This window comes from Dromiciops gliroides, chromosome 1, assembly GCF_019393635.1.
Source record: "Dromiciops gliroides isolate mDroGli1 chromosome 1, mDroGli1.pri, whole genome shotgun sequence".
Taxonomy (NCBI): domain Eukaryota; kingdom Metazoa; phylum Chordata; class Mammalia; order Microbiotheria; family Microbiotheriidae; genus Dromiciops; species Dromiciops gliroides.
In genome coordinates this window covers 2,133,665-2,153,328 of record NC_057861.1, presented here as the reverse complement: position 1 = coordinate 2,153,328, position 19,664 = coordinate 2,133,665, and the positions used below count along the sequence as shown (strand labels likewise).

At 49.9% G+C, this 19,664-nt stretch overlaps 1 protein-coding gene across 3 annotated transcripts in view; it reads left to right on the top strand.

Moving 5' to 3' along the window:
• YPEL1 (yippee like 1) overlaps window positions 1-19,642 on the top strand; it is a 39,444-nt gene extending 19,802 nt beyond the window's left edge. For 2 of the 3 annotated variants that reach the window (XM_043973371.1, XM_043973353.1), the window contains exons 3-5: window positions 11,295-11,338; window positions 14,544-14,652; window positions 16,310-19,642. In XM_043973371.1, the coding sequence (XP_043829306.1) occupies window positions 11,295-11,338; window positions 14,544-14,652; window positions 16,310-16,399 (243 nt within the window). In that variant the 3' untranslated portion in view covers window positions 16,400-19,642. Of the gene's footprint in view, window positions 1-8,430; window positions 9,474-11,294; window positions 11,339-14,543; window positions 14,653-16,309 lie in introns of those variants that run through there. The other variant, XM_043973363.1, reaches the window with a different exon arrangement.
• The last annotated feature ends 22 nt before the right edge of the window (window positions 19,643-19,664 follow it).

The window sequence follows — 19,664 nt, the reverse complement described above, 5'->3', positions numbered from 1 at the left end:
GGTGCTCTTTTGCTCCATGTGAATCACCGAGCCGCCCTCCTAGACCATGTATAGTTTCCATTCTCTGGGCATTCTCAAATCCTCTGCATCAGATTTTAGGTGAAGGCCCTGTTGGTTCTATTTGTGGGTCTCCTGACAAACAAAGCATCCGATGCTCTGGCGCCGTCTACATTGGCCACGGTGGGCTTCCCCTCGTCTGCCCGGGTCAGAGCAGATCCGGAGTTCAGTGGTCTGTTCCAAGCTGGGCAGATTGAGAGGTTGGAAGTCAGGCTGAGGAAGGGGATGAGAACGGAGGCAGTGAAAGGTCAGGAAATGATCTGCTTTCGGGAGGCTCAGGCTGGAGAAGAGGGGATTGGGCCTAATGAGGGGGCTCAGGGCTGCTGGGAAGGAGGAGCTTGTTCACTTGGGCCCTCGTGGGTGGAAGTGAGGGAGAAGCCGATTTGGATTTTATAAAAACAAACACTTCCCCACAATGAGCGATGATGTCTCCCAATGGAGTGGGATGGTTCTCATTTCTGCAGGTCATTAAGCAGTTTGTTAGAGAGGAAAGTTTGAGTCAGGGACAGGTCGGACTAGAAGGCTTCCCCTGGTCTGGGACCAGCAGATGACCTCTGGCCTTTGCCTCCCACATCCCGCCCGTCTCTACTCCTAGCCACTCTTGGCTGCTCTTCTGCTCAGCTGTTGGCCATTTGTACCCATTTGCTCAGTAAGACTCAGCCGGGCCTCATTAAGCAGGCTCAGAGCATAGGGCTCAGAAGCTCCACAGGATCTCGCCTCTTCAGCCTCCATCCCCTGGCTGCTGGAATGTTCCTGTACAAATCTCTCTAACACAAAGGCAGTAGATGAGGCCGTGGCTTGGTTTTCATCCCTGTAACTGATGGCGAGCAACTCGGTTTTCCCAGTAAGAAAACGACGTATTTCCTGTGTTATCGTTGTCATGATTTCTCCCTTTGTCTGCATCCACACGGTGCCCAAATGGTTGGGCCGTTTAGCCAGTGTAGTCATTCAAACCCTGGAGTTTGGAATATTGTGTAGACACGGCCTTTGTTATCCAAGAATAGTAGAAAAAATGAATGGGAGGAAAAGGTTGTCCAAGTAACTGCGGGCGGAATCCCTTGTGAAGATGAGGATTTTCATTGTTCTAGACACAGTTAAGTGAGTTGCACCAACCCCCTTTGGTGTTTCCTCAGTCTGGACAAAGTCAGAGTCCATTTTTCTCCGGGGCTGCTGGCCCTGCTGCCTGAGCTTCTAGTTTCTTGTTCTATTTTAAAACTAGGCTTAATGTCACATGATTGTGGGAAGCTCTTAGGGTGACTGTTGACTGACATTTGACCAAGTCCAGTGTAGGTCTCATATTGAGTGCTCATTCGTGTGTGTAGTCAGATTTTCCAAACATTCCACTCAAAGATGATTTGGGGATCTTGTGATCCCATGCGCTTATTTAGTAATGTACGGGTAGTAACTACAGCAGCACCTATTGCTCAGGACCACATGATGGCCCATGGTGTGGGCCTCACAACACTGTGTGATGTGGGGCCGGGGCAGAGGCTGTCATAGGTGGAGTCAAACAAATCAACACATTCTAGCTGGTGGATAGATGGGAAGTGTGGAGGCTCCTGAGGGGTGCAACACCCTGCCTGTGCTCACCAAGCCGGGAGCCTCACAGATTCAGAGCGGGCACTCAGTCAGTTACCAACCAGCACTTAAGTGTCTGCTGCCTTCCAGACTTTGGACGGCCACCTTCTTTTCCTGTCACCTAGGAAAGAACTGTTCCGGAATGTGCGTCCTCATACGTGCTGTGGGCTATCACATCCTGCCATGGAAGAAAGACTTGCTGATTGATGGATTGCCATCTCTGTCATGAGGCAGGAGCATGCTTCAGCAACAGCAGCCGCCTTTGGGAATCCTTAACCTTTCTCATTTTACAGAGAAGGAAATTAAGAACGCCCCAGAAAGAAGAGGAAGTGACTTGTCCAAGGTCATGCCGCGAATCATTCCCTCGCCCCTCTCTCAAGGGCAGGAGAAGAGAAGATCTACTTGGGCTAGGATCGTTCTCTAGCGTGTGCGTACATACAGTCATGGGGGAGGAGCGTGAGACGTGCTCTTCGTGGTGCAAAAAGGTAGAATTGGGAGGAAGTTAGCGGGAGATGGATTTTGGCTGGCTAGAAGGGCAAACGTCCTAACCGTGAGCAGGACCAAGAGCGACGGAGAGGAGCTAGAAGGAGGCCGATTAAGGCTAGTGTGAGCTGTTCCAAAGGGGAAGGGGCCCTGGCTCCAGAGTGAGGGGCTTCCCCACCCCTTTGGAGCTCTTCACACAGGCTGGACCACTCCTTTTCATGATCAGGCTGTTGAGATTCTTTACATGTGGGCTTGGGTGATCAAGTTATCTACAAAGAGATTTAGATCTAGATATCTGTCTGTCTCTCTGTGTCTCTCTGTCTCTGTCTCTCTGTCTCTCTGTCTCTGTCTGTGTGTCTCTCTCTGTGTCTGTGTCTCTGTGTCTCTGTCTCTCTGTCTGTCTCTGTCTCTGTCTCTCTCCATCTTACGGGGAGAGGGCTAGTGCATTTCCTGTCACTGGAGTCTACATGGCAGCTCCGTGACCAGAGGGAAGGTGGCTTCCTATTGGGCTGCAGATTGGCAGATGGCCCCAGGAGCCCCTTTGAAATGAAGCTCTCTAGGCTGGAGGCTCACCTTCTCTTCCTGCAGTTCAGGATGAAGAGCTCACCAGACCTAGCGTGCACTATACCTTCTGCTTAGGTTCCCCCCCGCCCCCGGTCTTCAGGAGAACCCAGCCCTTGGCCTCCTGATTCAGCTGCTCTGTGGACCCCCATTTCTCCAGCCTCGTTGCCTTCTGGAGGGTTCTTTTCTCCTGCTCACTGACCTAGATGGGGAGAGCAATGCCCTTCCTTCTTTCTTGTCTTCCTTCCTTCCTATTTGATCTGATTACCTGTGTGAAAAGGGCTTTGCGGTAGAGGAGGGGACACAACAGAAAGGCACGGAGGCTGGGGAAGATGCTCAGGGGGCACCTGGAAGTCAGAAAGCCTGGCCTGGTCACTTAGTCACTTTGTGTAAGGCACAACTCCAGGACCTTGTCACCTTCTTTCACTCTCCTTCTCGGGAGAGCGAAGGCATTAGACTGGGAGCCCTTCCCGTCACCACCGACCTGCCCCACTTGGCTTGCCTCCAGCTGTATGCTGTGTGCACCACACTTGTGTGCCAGGGCACTGTGTTGTGCATCCTACCTGCCTCCTGCCCCCCTCCAGCACCGTGGGGGCACGCAGCTGGAGGCGCCGCTCTGCAGTCCATCTCCCTGGGAGCTGAGCGGGCCAAGTTGCTTGGTCACTTACAGAGTTCTTTCTCAATGTTTACCCCAGGAGGGAGGGAGTGCAAGGGGCCCCCAAGGTCTCACCCACCAAGTGCACCAGACCTAGTCAGACCTAGCACAGAGCCCTCAGCCTCCTGAAACCCAAGGCTACCACCCAGTGTGCTGCTGACCTCTCTGCCCCTTATCTTTTATAAAACTGTATCCTGACCTTGTCCGACTTGCTAAGGTAGATGACCCGATGGATTGTGAGAAGTTCCTTAGCCTGAAGGAACATCTGAGCCAACCTCAGTTTATTTTTACCGTGAAATAAAATGGTGAAGCCCATATACACAGTAGAACAGACACTGTCGATGTCCACTCTGTACCACTTGCTTTTGCTTTTTAAGTATGCAATAAATCCATTCTGTAGCCTTCAAAGCTGTCCTGCCTGTCTGTGCTTCTTTCTGGTTTCTGAGCATTTTTTTTAAAAAAAGATGCCTAAGATGACTTTTCTTTTGTTTTTGCTTCCTTTTCCCTCTCCCCCTGCCCACTCCTCTACCCATCCCCTGTTGGAAAAAAGAAAGAAAAAGCCTCATAACGAAGGAGAAGAGTCTGAAAACAAGGGTCTCATTTTGCATCTTGAGGCCACCATTTTTCTGTCCTTCAGGTGCTTAGGAGATGAATGGGTTAGCCCCCTCTCTGTCAGGAGGAGGGGAGCATGCTTCATCTGCAGTCCTCACACTCTCCAAAAAGAAGCGGGGGTAGGAGTGGGGTATGACTTGACCGAACAAGATGTGAATGGCCGAGAGGATGAGAACCCAGGCCTCCTGAATCCTAGGTGAGGCAGAGATAGGCTTGTCCTTGATTTCAGATGACTTTGTAATCCTTGCCAAGGATTTGGGGTGATGACAGCGAGGTATTTGGGTTCTGTTTGAGGTCACACAGGGCCCATAACACATCAAGTTGGTTTTTCCAGGGAGATTTTGAATTGGCTCTAGCTCTTAGTGCCCAGTAGGGACCATAGATCTTCCTAGATTTCTGGAGGTTGGAGAGACCCATCACTGGTTGCTCCCACTTCCCATCTAAGAAAGGCCAAGTCAGGAATGATACAGCACCCCCAAACCCCCATCACACACACACACACACACACACACACACACACACACACACACACACAGTCTCTCTCTCTGGATTCAGAAGGAATTGATGCATTTGGTTCAGTTTGACACTGGGCTTGGATTGTTGCAATAGCCACGAAGAAGAGACTACAGAATGTCGATTCAGGAGATGCCCTGAGGTCTGGATTTGGGAGTGGGAAGAGTATCTGGAAGAAGGAAAAAAAAGTGATGAAGAAGCATTGACTTTGAAGCTGTTTGTTATTGAAGACTTTGGAGAGGAGATAGCATTGACTTTAAAATGGTGAACCGAGACATGACAAAAGAAGACAAAGGGAGGGACTATGAAGGATGGGATCAGACAGGTGCAGTGCCTTCGAAGTTAGGACCAATGACAGACTGCACACTTGATTTCCAGGAATTGGCTGATTCAAGTATGAAGAGCCATATCTTAGGATGATTTGCCACCAAGAGATGGATTTTTGGGACACAGAAATTGAAGATATGTCTTTGAAGATATTACAAAGTTATGCTCTATAATTCTGACACAAAGACCCTGGAAGTGGACAATGCAAGTGTGGGAATCGTTGGGTGTTAAGGATGGAAGGGTCCCAGGACAAAGCCTGCTCAGGGACATCAAAGGACATCAGGAGGGGCAGCTAGGTGGCGCAGTGGATAGAGCACTGGCCCTGGAGTCAGGAGGACCTGAGTTCAAATGTGGCCTCAGACACTTCACACTTACTAGCTGTGTGACCCTGGGCAAGTCACTTAACCCCAATTGCCTCACTAAAAACAAACAAACAAAGGACATCAGGACACCACCTAAGAGGAGGAAAAAGTACAGGAGGCAAGTCCCTCAAGAAGCCTGTCTTGGATGTACAGGGGTATGAAAGGACACAAAGCAGTTGCTATTTGGCCCAATTCCGAAGGTTCTTGCATTCAGGTGAAGGAAGTTTACGGCCCTCTCTCTGGAGTACCGAGGGCACAACCGCGGCTCTAAGTGTTTCAAGGTGACTGCAAATTTATTTGGAGTGGTTGGTGCCAGGGCTTAGAAAGGCTTGTCGTTATGTGGCTTTGTCTGCCGGCTAAGAGGAAGGAAGCAGGAGCAAACAAGTGTGGAGATAAGTTGTGAGGCAGAAAGGAAGAAATAAGATGAGAGAGCACTGGATGTGGGTGGCTGCGGCTAGAAGGTTTGGCCTTGAAAGGGGGAGCCTCCTCACGGCCTCACGACCAGTCCCTGGCAAACCCTCCACCACCGGCTGAAAGGCCTCTGAGGAGTTCCTAGGGACCCATCCTGAGGGTTAACCTTCGCTGGCCTCTTTACAGGAGCCCAGAGCCCTCCCCCAGTGCTCCTGCTTCTGCCCTCGGGCGTCCAGCGGGATAAGCTTAAGCTTCTGAGACTTGAAACCGGTCACCCTAACCCTCCTTCCTCCTCTCAGGTCACAATAGGCCCTGCTCCTTCAGCCAATTCACATATGACCTGGACTCTCGGCCTCCTAGTTACCCTCTTTGGAGTACTCCCCAGCTTTTCAATGTCCTTCTGGCACCTAGAACGCAACACAGATCAAATGGGTTCTTACTGTGCAAAGCACTTAGCTAGCCTAGTGCCTGGCACACTGCAGGCACTAGATAAACACTTATTCTCTTCCCTCCCCTTCAGTAGTACCCCAAATAAAGTCTGATGAGGGTAGGGTACAGTGGAACTGTCACTCCCTGCTCCTCTGAATGTAGCCCAGAATGGCATTAGTTTTGTAGATGACTACATCCCACTGTCAGCCAACTAACTCACTGTGAGCTTTTATAAAGTCCACTAAGAACCCCAGATCTTTTTCGTATTATTCAATTCAGCCTCATGTTCTCTCCTATCAAGATACTTTAAAATCTTGATTCTGTCATCTACTGGCTTAGCTATCATACTTCCCAGCTTATTGCCATCTGCAAATCTGATGTGTCCACCGGCTATGCCTTATCTAAGTCACTGAGAAAAATGTTAGGTAGTGCAGTGCCAAGCACAGGTCACTGGTGCATGCCAAGGAAGGCTTCCTTCCACAATGACCTAGGACAAGATGGTTTAGAGGTAACCCGTGTCTGTAGCACTGTCCTTATCTGCTCATTCTGTTATCAGTAATAACGGAATCTGGGGATTCACCCGCAGTCAGCCAATCCTGTTTGCAGCAGCTTCCCCCAGGCTTCCCACGCTGGCCATGGTCAGGCTTGTTCCCATTCTCCAGTGATGGAGAATTCATGAAGAATGGAGGGAAGGTGTGGGAAATGTGTGAGTGTCGCTAGGCGGCACAGTAGAGCTGCAGTGTGGGAGGGGGGAGGTAGCAGGGAAGACTGAGTGGGACCAGTTGGGAAGGGCTGAGGACTCCTGGGAGCCATGTCAGGGCTGTGAGCGTGTCTAAGCGCTGTTTTCTGGGCAAATCCGACCCCTCTGACACCAAGCTCTTCCTTCCTTAGTAGCACAGGCCTAGACGATTCCTAATGTTTGTAATTAGAAGGGCATCCAGAATAATGACGACAGCAGTGTTCTGTGGCTTGTGTTCAAATGATGGTCACTGGGATCCATTTCCAGATCTGCTTAGTGCCGCCAGCCACCGAGGGGTGCACAGGGCCCCAAAGAGAACAGAGTGGAGTGCTCACAGACAAGCCCCACTGGTGGGGAAGGTGATCAAGAGACTCTGTGTCCCCATTGAACAGATGGGGAAAGGGAGGCTCAGAGCCCCTGACATTGTTCCCATTGCTGGGAGCCCTATCTTGGTTCTAAACTCCAGCTCCAGCGGAACCCAGCCCTTACTAGGGCCCAGGCGGAGGGAGGGAGCTGGAGCCTGCATGGAGGCTTAGGGAGGCCTGACTCGGTGAGCTTCTCTTTACTCAGAGATGGACAAAAAAGGCCAGCGTGCACTGAGCGCTGTAGCTCTCTCAAGGCACTGACCATTCATTTGGTCATACAGTGAAGCCCATGCTAAATGCCAAATGATTGATAACAGCCGTTAAAAGGAAGAAGAATAGGAATTGGAGCCAAGATGGTGGAATAGTTGGAAGCTGTGTACGTGCGCGCGTGTGCGCGCACACACACACACACACACACACTCATACTCTCCTACACTCCTAATAGATCAAGAGAATACATCAAACCAAATCCTGACTGGAAAATCCAAGAAAAAGTCATTTTTTGCAGCCTGGTTCAACATAGATAGGGAGACAGGTCTAAAGACACTGAAACTCAGGGTCTAGCTAAGAGCAGGCACATAGGTGGGCACCAGGGAAAAAGGAGGTCCCAAATTCAGCCCAGAAGGGCCTAAATGTATGTATACGTATGGGAGCAGGTGTCAGCCGGCAGCTCTATTGCTCACTACCCAGTTCCAGGGCAGACTGAGGACGCTTCTGTGGCTAAAGGTGTCTGGCATTCCAGGGTGAAGAGTAGTCCAGGGTGTAGTAGTAGGCTTCTAGGCTGTCCACCAAGCCAGGAACAAGCTCAGAAATAAACAGCTATGTGGCCCAGCCTGAAAGGGCTGGTGTCTCAGATCTGTCTGACGCTCAGTCTATAAGCCTGCAGAGGAATAACCTGGGCAGGAATCCCAGACCAAAGGAAAGCTGACAGTTCTATCCCTATCTGTTAGTGGCTGTCTATTGACATTCCAGATGGGGCAAGCCCACAGGCGTGTTGTGTTGCTCAGACACAAACCCAGGTCAAGAGCTTGTAGAACTTAGACAAGGGATCTAGCAGTCAGACTTGGCTATGAATGCTTGCAGGCCCCCCAACCTGAGCTTTTGGATACACAAGCAGCCTCTCCACTCATTTAGATTTTGACTCTATTATGCTTTATTGTCTGTTTCTCTGTATTCTAATACAGGGTGTTTTATTAACCACTCCAAAGAGGAACATTTTCTATATACAAAGCCGAACAGGAAAGAGGATATACGAAACTGTACGTGCCTGTGACAATCCGCTCGCTTTTCAAAAGTGGGTGGGAAACTCGACATGTCACCTTCCAAGCTGTCCTGGCAGTCTGTCTCTTCCTGAACTCTTCATCTGAGCGTTTACTGAGATGCTTCAATGACCCTCTGGTTTTTGTTTGTTTCGCGGCACGATCAGTCCCTACTGTCCTTTACATGGAAAAAGACAAGGGAAACCCAGTCTTCCGAAGAATAAGTTAGCACAGTCAAGCAAAGCATGCACAAACTGTACCTCATCCTGCACCCCGAGTCCATCACACACACCCCTTTGAGGAGAGGATTAGTGAGCTTCCTCTTTGGTCCTTTACAATTATGTTTGTATTGCATTGATGAGAGCTATTGGGTCTTTGCAAAGTTGTTTTTCTTTACAATTTTGTTGTGACTGTATGTGTTGCTCCCTTTGTTGGTACTTTCTAGAACAGAACAGGGTTGGAGAAGGTAACTCCAATATTCCAGGGCCCAGGGGGACACCTGTCAGGCTTCCTTTTTCCAGAGTTAAAACCTAGTTTTTAATTCCTTTAAGTCCTGAAAGTCCATGCAAGACTAGGTGAGATGGACAGGATTGCAGATTTAGACCAGGAAGGGGCCTTAGCGTTGTTAAGGGCTAACATTCCAATCGTTACAGTGTGAGATCATCTAGTGGAAACCCCCTGTCTTAGAGAAAAGGAAGCCAGCCCAGAGGGGGAAAGGGATCTCCCAAAGGTCATGTCAGGTCATAGAAAAGTCAAAAAAGAAACCTGAAAGTAAATGGTAGAGTGACAGCTTCAGGCCCGGTCATCCTCAGGCCCTTTCCTGTTACGACAATGCTGCATTTTCCACATTGCCTGGAATGTATCACCCAGGAGGTGCTGTGTTTGAGTGCCAGGCCTAGAGTCATGAAGATCTGAGTTCAAATCTGGCCTTAGGGCCTATGTGAGCTTGTCATTTATGTGGCTTAGTCCCTCAGTTTCCTTATGTGTAAAGTGAGGATAACAATGGCACTCACCACCCCGCCAGGCTTTGTCATGAGGATTAAATGAGATCATATTTGTGAAGCGTTGATGACTGAAAAGTGGCGGGCCAAAAAGAGCTTCAGAAACAATGGAGCAAAATGGGTGAGATTGGGGGAGGTCCCTTTGACCTTTGGAAGTTGGACCTTCTGTTCACATCTTACTCAGAGACAGAATTGGGCAGTGGATGGTTCATGTGGTTCAAAAGCTACTCTGCGCCTCAGTTGTTCCTGGTGTCCATGGACTGAGGTGGTATGGGGTAGAGAGGCTTGGGAGGACCTGCATACAGGTCCTAGCTGTCCCCTAAGGGCTGGGTGACCCTGAGCAAACTCCTTTAGGTGCCCTGGGCACCGGGCACCTCGCTCTAGGAAAGATGCCCGATGACTGAGAGGGGGGCTGGGCGCCTGTTTGTGCTGCCCTGGAGATGAGGAGAAGCTGCCTCCTTTCTAGGCTCTCCTCCAAATTAAGAGGATTCCTAGAGTTGATGAAGAAGAATGACTTCTGAATGAGATCTGAAAACTGATTGGCAACAATCTTCTTATACTGAGAACCCCATGGAAGGTGACAGACACAGTGTGTGCACGTGTGCGTGTGCATGTGTGTGCGGTGTGCGGGTGTGTGCGTGTGTATGTGTGCATGCGAGTGTGCATGTGAGCGTGTGAGCATGTATGTGTGTGTGTGCGTGCGTGTGTGTGGTGTGCACATGTGTGCGTGTGAGTGCACGTGTGTGCGTGTGCATGTGTGTGTGCGTGTGTGTGTGTGAGTTGAGATAAAAACCATTCCATTAAAACGGTGATTTCTGGTTTGGGAAGAGAGGATCTCTTCAAGGTCTCTGACAGCTTTCTGCAATTCTTCATTGTTAAATTCCCAGAAGTGCTTGGGTGACCCCAAATGTGAGTACTGAGTTCCTGGCTGCCTAGCATCCGCTCCTCTTGCTCTAAGGACCCAGGCACCATCGAAAGCCCATCAAACAGCATGAGGAGTTCATGGGCTCACATTCATTCATTGGCTCCTATGAAGCAGGGAAAGTCTAAGGATTCTCACCCCCATTTTAATCTGAAGACCCCTGTAGCTCAGTAAGTGGGCTTCCTTAAAGTCCCATAGCTACCAAGTGGCAGCCCTGTTTGCTCCCATGCTCAGCCCCAAAGCCATGAGCTCCCCATCAAGGCCAAACGTCAAGGCCCCAGGAAACCCTCCGGGAATCCCAGGAGACTAGTAGTGAATGAGCCTGTGGTGTCCACATGTAGAGGTCTAGCCTCTGAAAGAACTTTCATCCAGCTCCATAAGCCCACTGTGAGCCTGCCCCCAGGCTCCCTGGCCATCAGTGAAGGATGTCCAAGGTGGTTGGTGATATATGGAGGTAGCAGAGTGGATGTATCTAGCTCTAAGCCATTTTCTAATGCAGAGTCGTGAATTTATTGGTGTAAAAAACTCCCTCTGCTGATTGCTGCTCAGCAATTCCTCTGTAGCCCGTGGTCTTAAAGATGCCTGGGGCCTAGAGCGAAGGGCCTTGCCCCAGGTCAGCCGGCAGGTTCAGAGCTGAGCCTCCCAGGCCAACCTTCGGGCTGCTTTACCGCCCCTCTTATGAGTTTTGGGTTTTTTTAGTATATCCATATCTGAATATGGTTTTTAAATGTGTATACTGTGTGTCCTTGTGTGTCCATGGACACACATCTCATCTAAACTTTGAACCACTCCCTCAAGTAAAGGAAATTTAGAATCAAAATTTGAATTCATTCCACAAACATGAAGTGTCCCGGCTGGACTGCTTACAGGAAGAAGACTCAGTGTCTGCCCACAATGAGGAAAAGAGGGGCAGTGGGATCTAGGGCTCAGCACCTCTTCCCTACAACTTGCCTAGCATAAATTGATTCGACAACTTTTGAGTCCATTTTGTAAAAGATTGTATTGGCTTTTTCTTTGCAGTCTTTTCAGGGAAGCCAGGGACGAGCCTACCTCTTTAATTCTGTGTAAGTATCAGTGGCGTATCCTTCTTTGCAGCTGTTTTCTCAGGGGAATGTTGGGTTCCATGTCGGATTATCTGTTCATGGTTGGATGTGTTCACTTGAGATGGGCCACAGGACAGTTCTGTTGGAGAGTGCCTAGGGTTTCCCCTTCCATTCTGGAACGGCCCTGAGAACATGAACATTTCTAAGGTTTAGGATCCACCCCTCCCTCCTCCCCAATCTAGATTATCCTTCAGCCCCTTCAAAGATCTGTGATCCCACTGGTGGTTCCATTCCTTCCTCCAGGTAGATCCCAACCCCCCTACGTTTAAGGAGCTTTTACAGGTAGCCAGGGCCAAAAGGACTCATCCCGTGGTGACCACCATTCTGGAAAGGAGGCTCTGCTCTTTTGGCCAGACTGGTTGGGGGACAGGAGACACAGGCCATCCTTGGGCTCCTTTTCACAGCCTGGAAGGACGTGCCAGAGCCGGTGGCCACTGGCAGAACCTGCAAGAGTCCAGGATCACCTGCGTGCCAGGAGGAGGCAGTGGAAGAGCACAGCCTTGGGAGGTGGGTAGCCAAGGAGGAAGCTGACCAAGGGACATGCTGAAGGCCACATGATTATCGAGCAGGCTCGATAGAATGTCCTCAGGACAATGAGCGTCATGTGAGCATCCTGCCCAGACGGGACAAGGCCCATGCAGTTTTGCATTTGCTGCTCCCTCCTCAGCTGGCTCACAGGTCACTGAACCCTAAGACCTTCCACGTTCTCAGCATGTTCTTCATTGAACTGATGGACCACAAGGGGCTCGTGGTTTAGCACTCGGCTCCAGCCCAGCCTCGAACATCAGTCAGGCTAGGAGTGCCTGGATGGTCCTGCCAGCCCTGATGATTGGTGGGGTGTGTCTTGGGGCATGAAGTCTGCCAAAATGGTACTTGGTCCTGGGCCTAGTGGGCAAACCTCTAGGAATGAGGCCTTCTGGCTACAAATTCAAATCCCACTCACTTTTTTTTTTTCATGTCTTAAAGTTCTCTGGTTAAATCAGTCCCTGATGTCAGAACAGATTTGCAAATTGTTTGACCTCTTTGTTTGGGGAAGAATGCTGTGAAATTTAAAAACTACGTGTCTGAAAGAATGGAAGAAATCCCTTCACAAAAACCTTCTTTTAGTCCAGCTGTTTTACCAACAGACATTAGTAACCTGGCGAATACTGAGTGACCCTTTGGCAGATCATGTTTCTCCGCTAGCCTTCAGGGATTGCACTGAGTGGGGTTGACCTCAGGCCCATCAGTGGCAGCCAGTTCTTCCTGTGCACAGTAGGATGCTCACACTCAGTGACATGCACAGGGTTCTAGTGCCAACAATTACCTTTTTGAACTTTCTGACTCTTGTGTCACATTCTATGAGCAGCCAAGAGGTTTTCCTGAAAACAAAGGCTTTCTAGGGTGGAAGAAGTACTGGACCGAGAGAATCGGAGCCTTGTTCTGGGCTTCCCTGCCTCTGGCACCCTATGAAACGGGACAAATCCTTTCTCTTCTCTGGCCTCAGTTTCCCTGCCTGCAGAAGGAGGCAGTTGGGCTAGATTCCTTCCAAGGCCTTTCCAGCTCTGCTGTTCAGTGATTCCAGGGTTGGGGTGGTAGGGGGAGAGAGGCCCAAGTTTGAGGCAGACAAGGCCCAGGAGTCAGATTTTTTGGGCTTGGGAATGGGGCTGAGCCTTCTGAGCTGTCCTTGGTTCAGCTGAATCTTAATGATGAACCATTGGGGCCAGACTTGTTCAAAAATTATGAAAAGTGACCCAGGACAAGTCCTTTCACTTACCTGGACCTCAGTTTCTTCCTCTACGAGAAAGAAAAAGTTTCTAGATCTGAAATTTAAGAAACAAGGAAGTACGGTCTCTGTGTATAAAACTCAATGGCATTCTTGTATGTAAAAAAGCTGCAGGATCATTTGACCTTTGCTTCTATCCCCATCTCCCCTTAGACTTAGCAAAGTGCTTCCTTCTAATACCTCTGGGAGGGAGGTAGCACAAGGGGGAAACTGAGGCTCAGCCAGTTAAATAATAGAAGAGTCAACAGGGCAGTGATGATGACAAAGTATATCGGGGATCCAGGAGCTGATCCTCATGAGCCAGCAAGACTTGAGTTCCAATCTGGTCTCACTTCCTAGCTGTTTGCCTCAGTTTCCTCATCTGTGAAATGGGGATAACAGCACCTACTGCCCGGGGTGGTTGTGAGGCTCAAATGCGATCATCAAGTGCTTAGCATGGTGCGTGTTAGTTATTGTTTCTGCTGCTGTTTTTGCCAACCTTTGTAAACCCTGCTGCCTGGGGGAAGGAAGTTCCCGGTCTGCAAAGGTCCGCAAGCCCAGGGTAAATGAAGGAACCCACACCCACAATGCACTGGAAGAGAAGTGAGTGGGGAGGGGCCGGGACAGGGCAGGGGACCTGGGAGCTTCCTCCTACTTACAGGGTTCTTATTCCACTCAGAAAATTCTCACCAGAAAATGAGCTAGGCCTGTGAGAAGGCGGGCATTTGTGCTACTGTGTGACCCAGTGCCAGTTTTCTAGTGTTATTTGTCAGTGTTTGAAAATGAAGAACAATAGCATTTGAAGGCCTTGCTCTTGGAGGTCACCAAATGCTGTGCTCACAACAGCCCTAGAGTACAGCCCCCACCCCAATGAAGGAGTTGGGGGCCCAAAGGCAGGAGAGTTTGCTCAGACTCCAGAGCGCCAAGATGGTCCCGCAGCCAAGAGCAAGGGCAAAGCAAAACAGAGTTTGTGGGGCTCAGTGAGCTGAAGGGACGTGGACAGCAAGAAGCACTTTGTAATGGCCACCGTGCCAGGCCCGGCCTCAGCGCCAAGTGTCACAGCACCCAGGGACTGAGCCAGCAGTGCAGATTCTCTCCTCTTTTGTGGTGGCAAAAGCACAACACAGAGTGACCCCTGGAGACCCATTTTCCAGATGAGTCAAAGCCCAAAGACACGTGAGCTCCAGTCTCGGAACCCCCAATCTTCAAAGCACGTCTCCTAGAAGCCCCCTCTCCCCCCATGTCCCATCACATCTACGCGCACTGGATTTTATAAGATGCATGATTCTGATACCAGACGAAGCACAAGAAGTGCTGTTACACCAGTCTGTAACTCAGAGCCTCCCTAGAAACATTTGTGGGATTCCGTAGTCCTCATCCGGGAATGTTGTTGTCTTAAAAGCCTTCTCCCTTTTCCTGCAGGGTAAATGTGGGCTGTGGCCCCGCCGAGGAGAGGGTCCTTCTCACTGGCTTACACGCTGTAGCCGATATCTATTGTGAAAACTGTAAGACCACTCTGGGCTGGAAGTATGTAAGTAGTCATGGGGACAAGAAGAATTGTATCAAGGGATTGTGTTGTGCTCCTGGGCCAAGGCGTGTATTGTCATTTTATGTATATATATATATATATGATGTTCAAGAGAGGTTATTTCTGAAAGTAGAGTAGATCCCATCAGCTAAAGGAAAATACTAGCAAATACAGCTTCTTCTGGAATAAATAAAACGCTATGGGGTGTGTTCACACACTTTTGACATCTACAACTAATATTCAGCCTCCACTTGGTATCAGACTGAAAGGCTGCTACCCGAAAGAGCAGGATGGATCATTTAGGGCTGGAATCTGGACCCTCTAATTGAGTTCAAGACCCTCATTTTAGAGGCGAGTCCTTCCGTTGGGTCCAACTCTTTGTGGCCTTACGGGGTTTTCCTGGCAAGGATATTGGAGTGGTTTGCTATTTCCTTTTACGGGATGAGAAAACTAAGGCAAACAAGGTTAAGTGACTTGCCCAGGGTCACACAGTTAGTCAGTGTTGGAGGGGAGATTTAGACTCAGATTTTCCTGACTCCAGGGCCCAGTGGTCTACCCACTGCACCACCCAGATGCCTAAGGATTTGCTAAGTTACCTTGTTGGCAGATTGCAAGGCCTGAGAAGCCCCCATGTACATCAGAGGCTGAAAGAAGACTGACTTGGCTTCCCCCTTAGACCCTGCCCTGGGCACACGTCATTGCTTCAGGTGCCTAGCAGGTGTGGTATGTGCCTCATTGGTCACTCCAGAGTTCATGGTGCTCTACACGGGGCTGGGTACACACAGGGCACGGCCTCCATCTTCCTCAAATGGTGATCAAGAGCCCATTATCCATAGGACATGAGGCAGGAAGTGTAAGACCTGGGCCCTGCCTTCCAAAGGCTTACCATCTAATTGTTTAGGGAAGCAACGCAAGCGAGAAGGGTGTAGCAGCGGACCTCTGGAAGCCCTGGCTGCCCGAGCTGTGCGAGCTGGGTTAGTCCTTTGGCCCCTCCCAGGTTCAGACTCCTTCTCTGTAAAATGAGGGGCCACAATCTAAGCCTCTGACCGGCCTGGGACGTCCTATGAAATAGCCACAAGTTTAGGTTTCATTTCTGTGAAATGGTTGTCAACATTCCAGAAGCCTTATGTCGAGCGAGGATCTCTTAGGACATCTCTGCCGAGATCTTCCCACTGGGACCACTCTGTGCCTGTCCTGGCTCGCCTCTAAGGTGCAGAGCAGATGAGGGGAGCCTCCTCAGGCCTGGGCCTCTGACCCACCAAGCTAAGCCGCAAGGGTGGGGAAGGGAAGCTAGGAGCCTTAGGGGCACTGGAGAGAAAGTCTAGGAGAGGGACCAACTCATTGGCTGAACCCTGGATCTGGAAGGGCTAAGGGGCTCAATTCCTTTTATTTATCTTCCTCCTCTTGTAAATGCGGAAGCTGAGGCCCAGAGAGCAAGTTAGTGGCTCCCGCCTCAAAATACATGTACACACACATGCAAATACAGGCACACTTTCCTAGACCTGAGCCTCAGTTTCCTGCTCTGTAAATTGGGGGCAATCTTTAGTCATCCAGTGAGTGAAAGCCATGGAGGTGATGGGTGGCAAGTCCTGGCTTGGCAGGACGGCCCCGGGGATGGCTTGTGGCCTCACCCTTCACTGTCTCCCTTTCTTCTGTCCAGGAACATGCCTTTGAGAGCAGTCAGAAGTACAAGGAGGGCAAGTTCATCATCGAGTTAGCTCACATGATCAAGGACAATGGTTGGGAGTGAGCTGAGGGCGGGCAGCAAGAGCCCGCCCATCCCCCAAGCCGCGGGGCCCATGACACTCGTCCCCTGGGCTTTCCACTGGGGCATCCATCTCCCGCTCCCTTGTTACTGTAAGCTTGTGCTGTCGGAGCTGGCCCCTCCACCACACCTGGGCCAGACCAGCGGAGAGTGGCCAGGAGTCCCTGGGCCGGGGCTGGGGATGGATGGAGACTCTCGGTGCCGGCGTCCACGGAGGGGCAGGCTGCCCTCGTGTGCTGCCCATGATCCCTCCTGCGGAGGTGGTTGGTTCATCCCGTCCCCACCCACTCTGGAGGATATTGGCTGCACTTTAGATAGGCTGTTAACAAGGGAATAGATTGAATGGAAGGCTCTGCCTTGTTCCAAGAGTCGTTCCAAGCCGCTGCCCACTGAACTCGAGAGGGCACCTCCATGCCAGCCCCGCCAGGAAAACCACACGGCACGATTTCCCTTTGGATACTGCTGCTCTACTTGGATGGGAACAGCCAGCGCTCCTAGGCCATCCCCTGGCTGGCTCCCCCTAGCGGCGGAGTTTAACGCACTGGAAAAAAAAAAGCAAAGGGAAAAACACAAAAGAAAATTCTGCATTAATATTTTATTGACTCTTGGTGTCCTTTAACAAAGATGGTTATTTTTACATAGGAAAGGGGCCAGATTAGACAGAAAGCCCCTTATGAGGACTGGAGAATTGTTCGTTTTAATTTTCTTCAAAAGTTTAAGTTCCAAGATAGTTTAAAACGTTTAAAATAAAAGGGTGTTTGATTTGCTGGATAAATCATCCCCTGAAGCCTTTTTCTAATAAAAGTCATATGAAATGCACCCCTTTCCCCCTTCCTCTTCCCCCCAGTTGCTTTGAAACTGGATTGAAGGAAACAGGCACGTATGTCCAGGCTCCGAAAGGCTGTGCACGTGTTAACAGTCGATGGGTGACATTCTCCAAGCAAAAACTACTCTGTGTCCCCACTGCCATGTGTCTGTGCTCAAGCTGCGCATCCCTTGCAGGGAGACGGCACCACGTCCACAGAAGTCCCCAGATGCCTTGGAGCTGAGCCCCAGTCGTTCTCTTTGCTACCGGCACAACTTTCTGTCCGGAGACCTTGCTGCTGCAATGGTGCTTTTCGGAGGGAAGCTCCAGTGACTCATCCCGCCCTCAGCCTTTGATCTAATTGGATGCCAGGAAAGGTTTAGGAAGAGCCTCGCCTGCTCCTCTGGGAGCTTTGGGCTTTGTGCTAGCCCTGTGTGCAGTTGAGACAACCCATCCAGTACAAGCAAGGATGGAGGGGAAAGAGTGGTTAGGACCGCACTTAATTCTTGGAAGAATTCCTTCTGAATAGTTCAGGGGGAGCCACGGCAGAAAACACCCATTCGGCCAAATCGGTGTGAATTCTGACCCCCAAGCCGGTGACACGAGGTTGTGAAATTGACCTTGTGGTCAAGTGCTTTGGGCCAATCACCAATGCCTTGGAGAGGCAGCAACATGAACAGCGACCCATGAAAGTCACCAGCTGCCACGCCTAGTGGCTCCAGGGCACCAGACTGGGATCACACTCAACACGCTAGCTTAGATTGTCGCAGTGAAAGTTTCTTATACCAGCCAGATGATTTTCAAGAAAACCCTCTTAAATAAACGCTTGAATTTTGAATGTAAAGAAAATATTCAACAAAATCTTTTAAACCTCTAGCTGTAATGGAACATCGGCCCACAGAGGCCCAGCCTAGGGCAAGCTGGCTCTCACGGGCCTGTGTTTTCAGTCCATTTGTGCGTACTTCCGAATATCTTAAGCTGTGTAAGGCTCAATGACCTGGATTCTCTTGCCACCAAGTTGCGAAGATGTGAGATGAGCTGTGCAGCTACCTTCAGTGCCTCGCGCTGGTCTTGGTTTATTGCCGAGTGGGGAGATGAGTAATTAACACTAATGAATCGTGGCATTTTCTTGCTTTTCCTTTCCCACTCGTGGGGAGGCTTGGTGGCAGTGCTGGAAAAGATTCCCTTCCAGACAGCCAGCACAGAAGGCTCGATGAGGGATTCGGGTATAGGGAGCACCCAGATTCTGGGGGTTTGGGAAAGGAGCCAGTCTGGTTACTGAGCCTTCTTTCAAAAAAAATATTTTAACTTTACTTGAAGAGAGAATTTTACTATGTGTTTTTCTTCTAACCCATTTTGTACATATATTAAGATTATATTTAAAGTTTTTATATATGTTCTGGGTGAGTTTACTTCCTCTCCAATGTGAGCACTTTTGTGACTTGTACTGTCTGTCTTCTCTGTGGTATACACACACACACACACACACACACAAACACAAACACACACACATATTTTTTACTATCAGTCATAACATTGACATTCTTTTCTAAGTGAGGCCATAGCTTTTCCAAGTTGTTGTTGGTGTTACCATTTTGCAAAGCACTAGCCACCGCCACTTTGGACCAAACAGCCTGAGGAGGCTTCTCCCAGGTGTCCCATCCCACCCTCTGAGGAAGGGCCAGCAAATACTGATGTGTCCTAGAATGCTTATTGGCCACCCAGAAAGCTTCCTGGCCTCTTAATCAGACAGTTTTCAGTGGTCTGAAGTCTTGGTTTTCCTGGAAAGTTGTGTCTCCCTTCCCTGGAGAACAAAGGGTGCGTTTGTCAGAAGCTGCTTGTCCAATTGGGTTGGTTCCTCAGCTTGGTTTTTTTGCTTGTGCTCTGAGAAGCAGTGTTTTTCTACATTGAAAAAAAAAGGTCCTCACTTTGATTTCTCCGCCTGGGAGAATGGTTGGAGACTGTATGTGTAGCCTTTGGCCAAGTGTGTTGCAATGTCCCTGACGTGGTGCACTTGTGTAACCTTGGTGCTTATGGGAACCTTGGAACCCAGTGTCTAGGGAACATGTTCTGTCCTGGGGACTGGGCCCAAGGCTTGCCTTTTTTACATTGCATTTATCTAATGGAAAGGAGCCTGTCACTGTCCCCCAGCCCCCCGCCCTTTGGTGGCCTGGTTGCCCCATTTGCTCCTGACCATCCCCAGCATCACAGGGGCTGCACGCTTTGGCCATGGAGGGAGCCCAGGGAAGGAGTAGCCACAGAACTGGGCATTGCCCAGACTCACGGGTCTAGAGCGTTGGCTTCCTTCACTGCTGTAACTTTGGGTTGTAACGTTATGAAACAATTTATTATTATTTTTTTTAACAAAAGCTTTCTCTTGAGCTCATGCTTTACCGATCTGTTATTCCAGATATCAAAATAAAGCTTTTGGTAACACACGGCGAG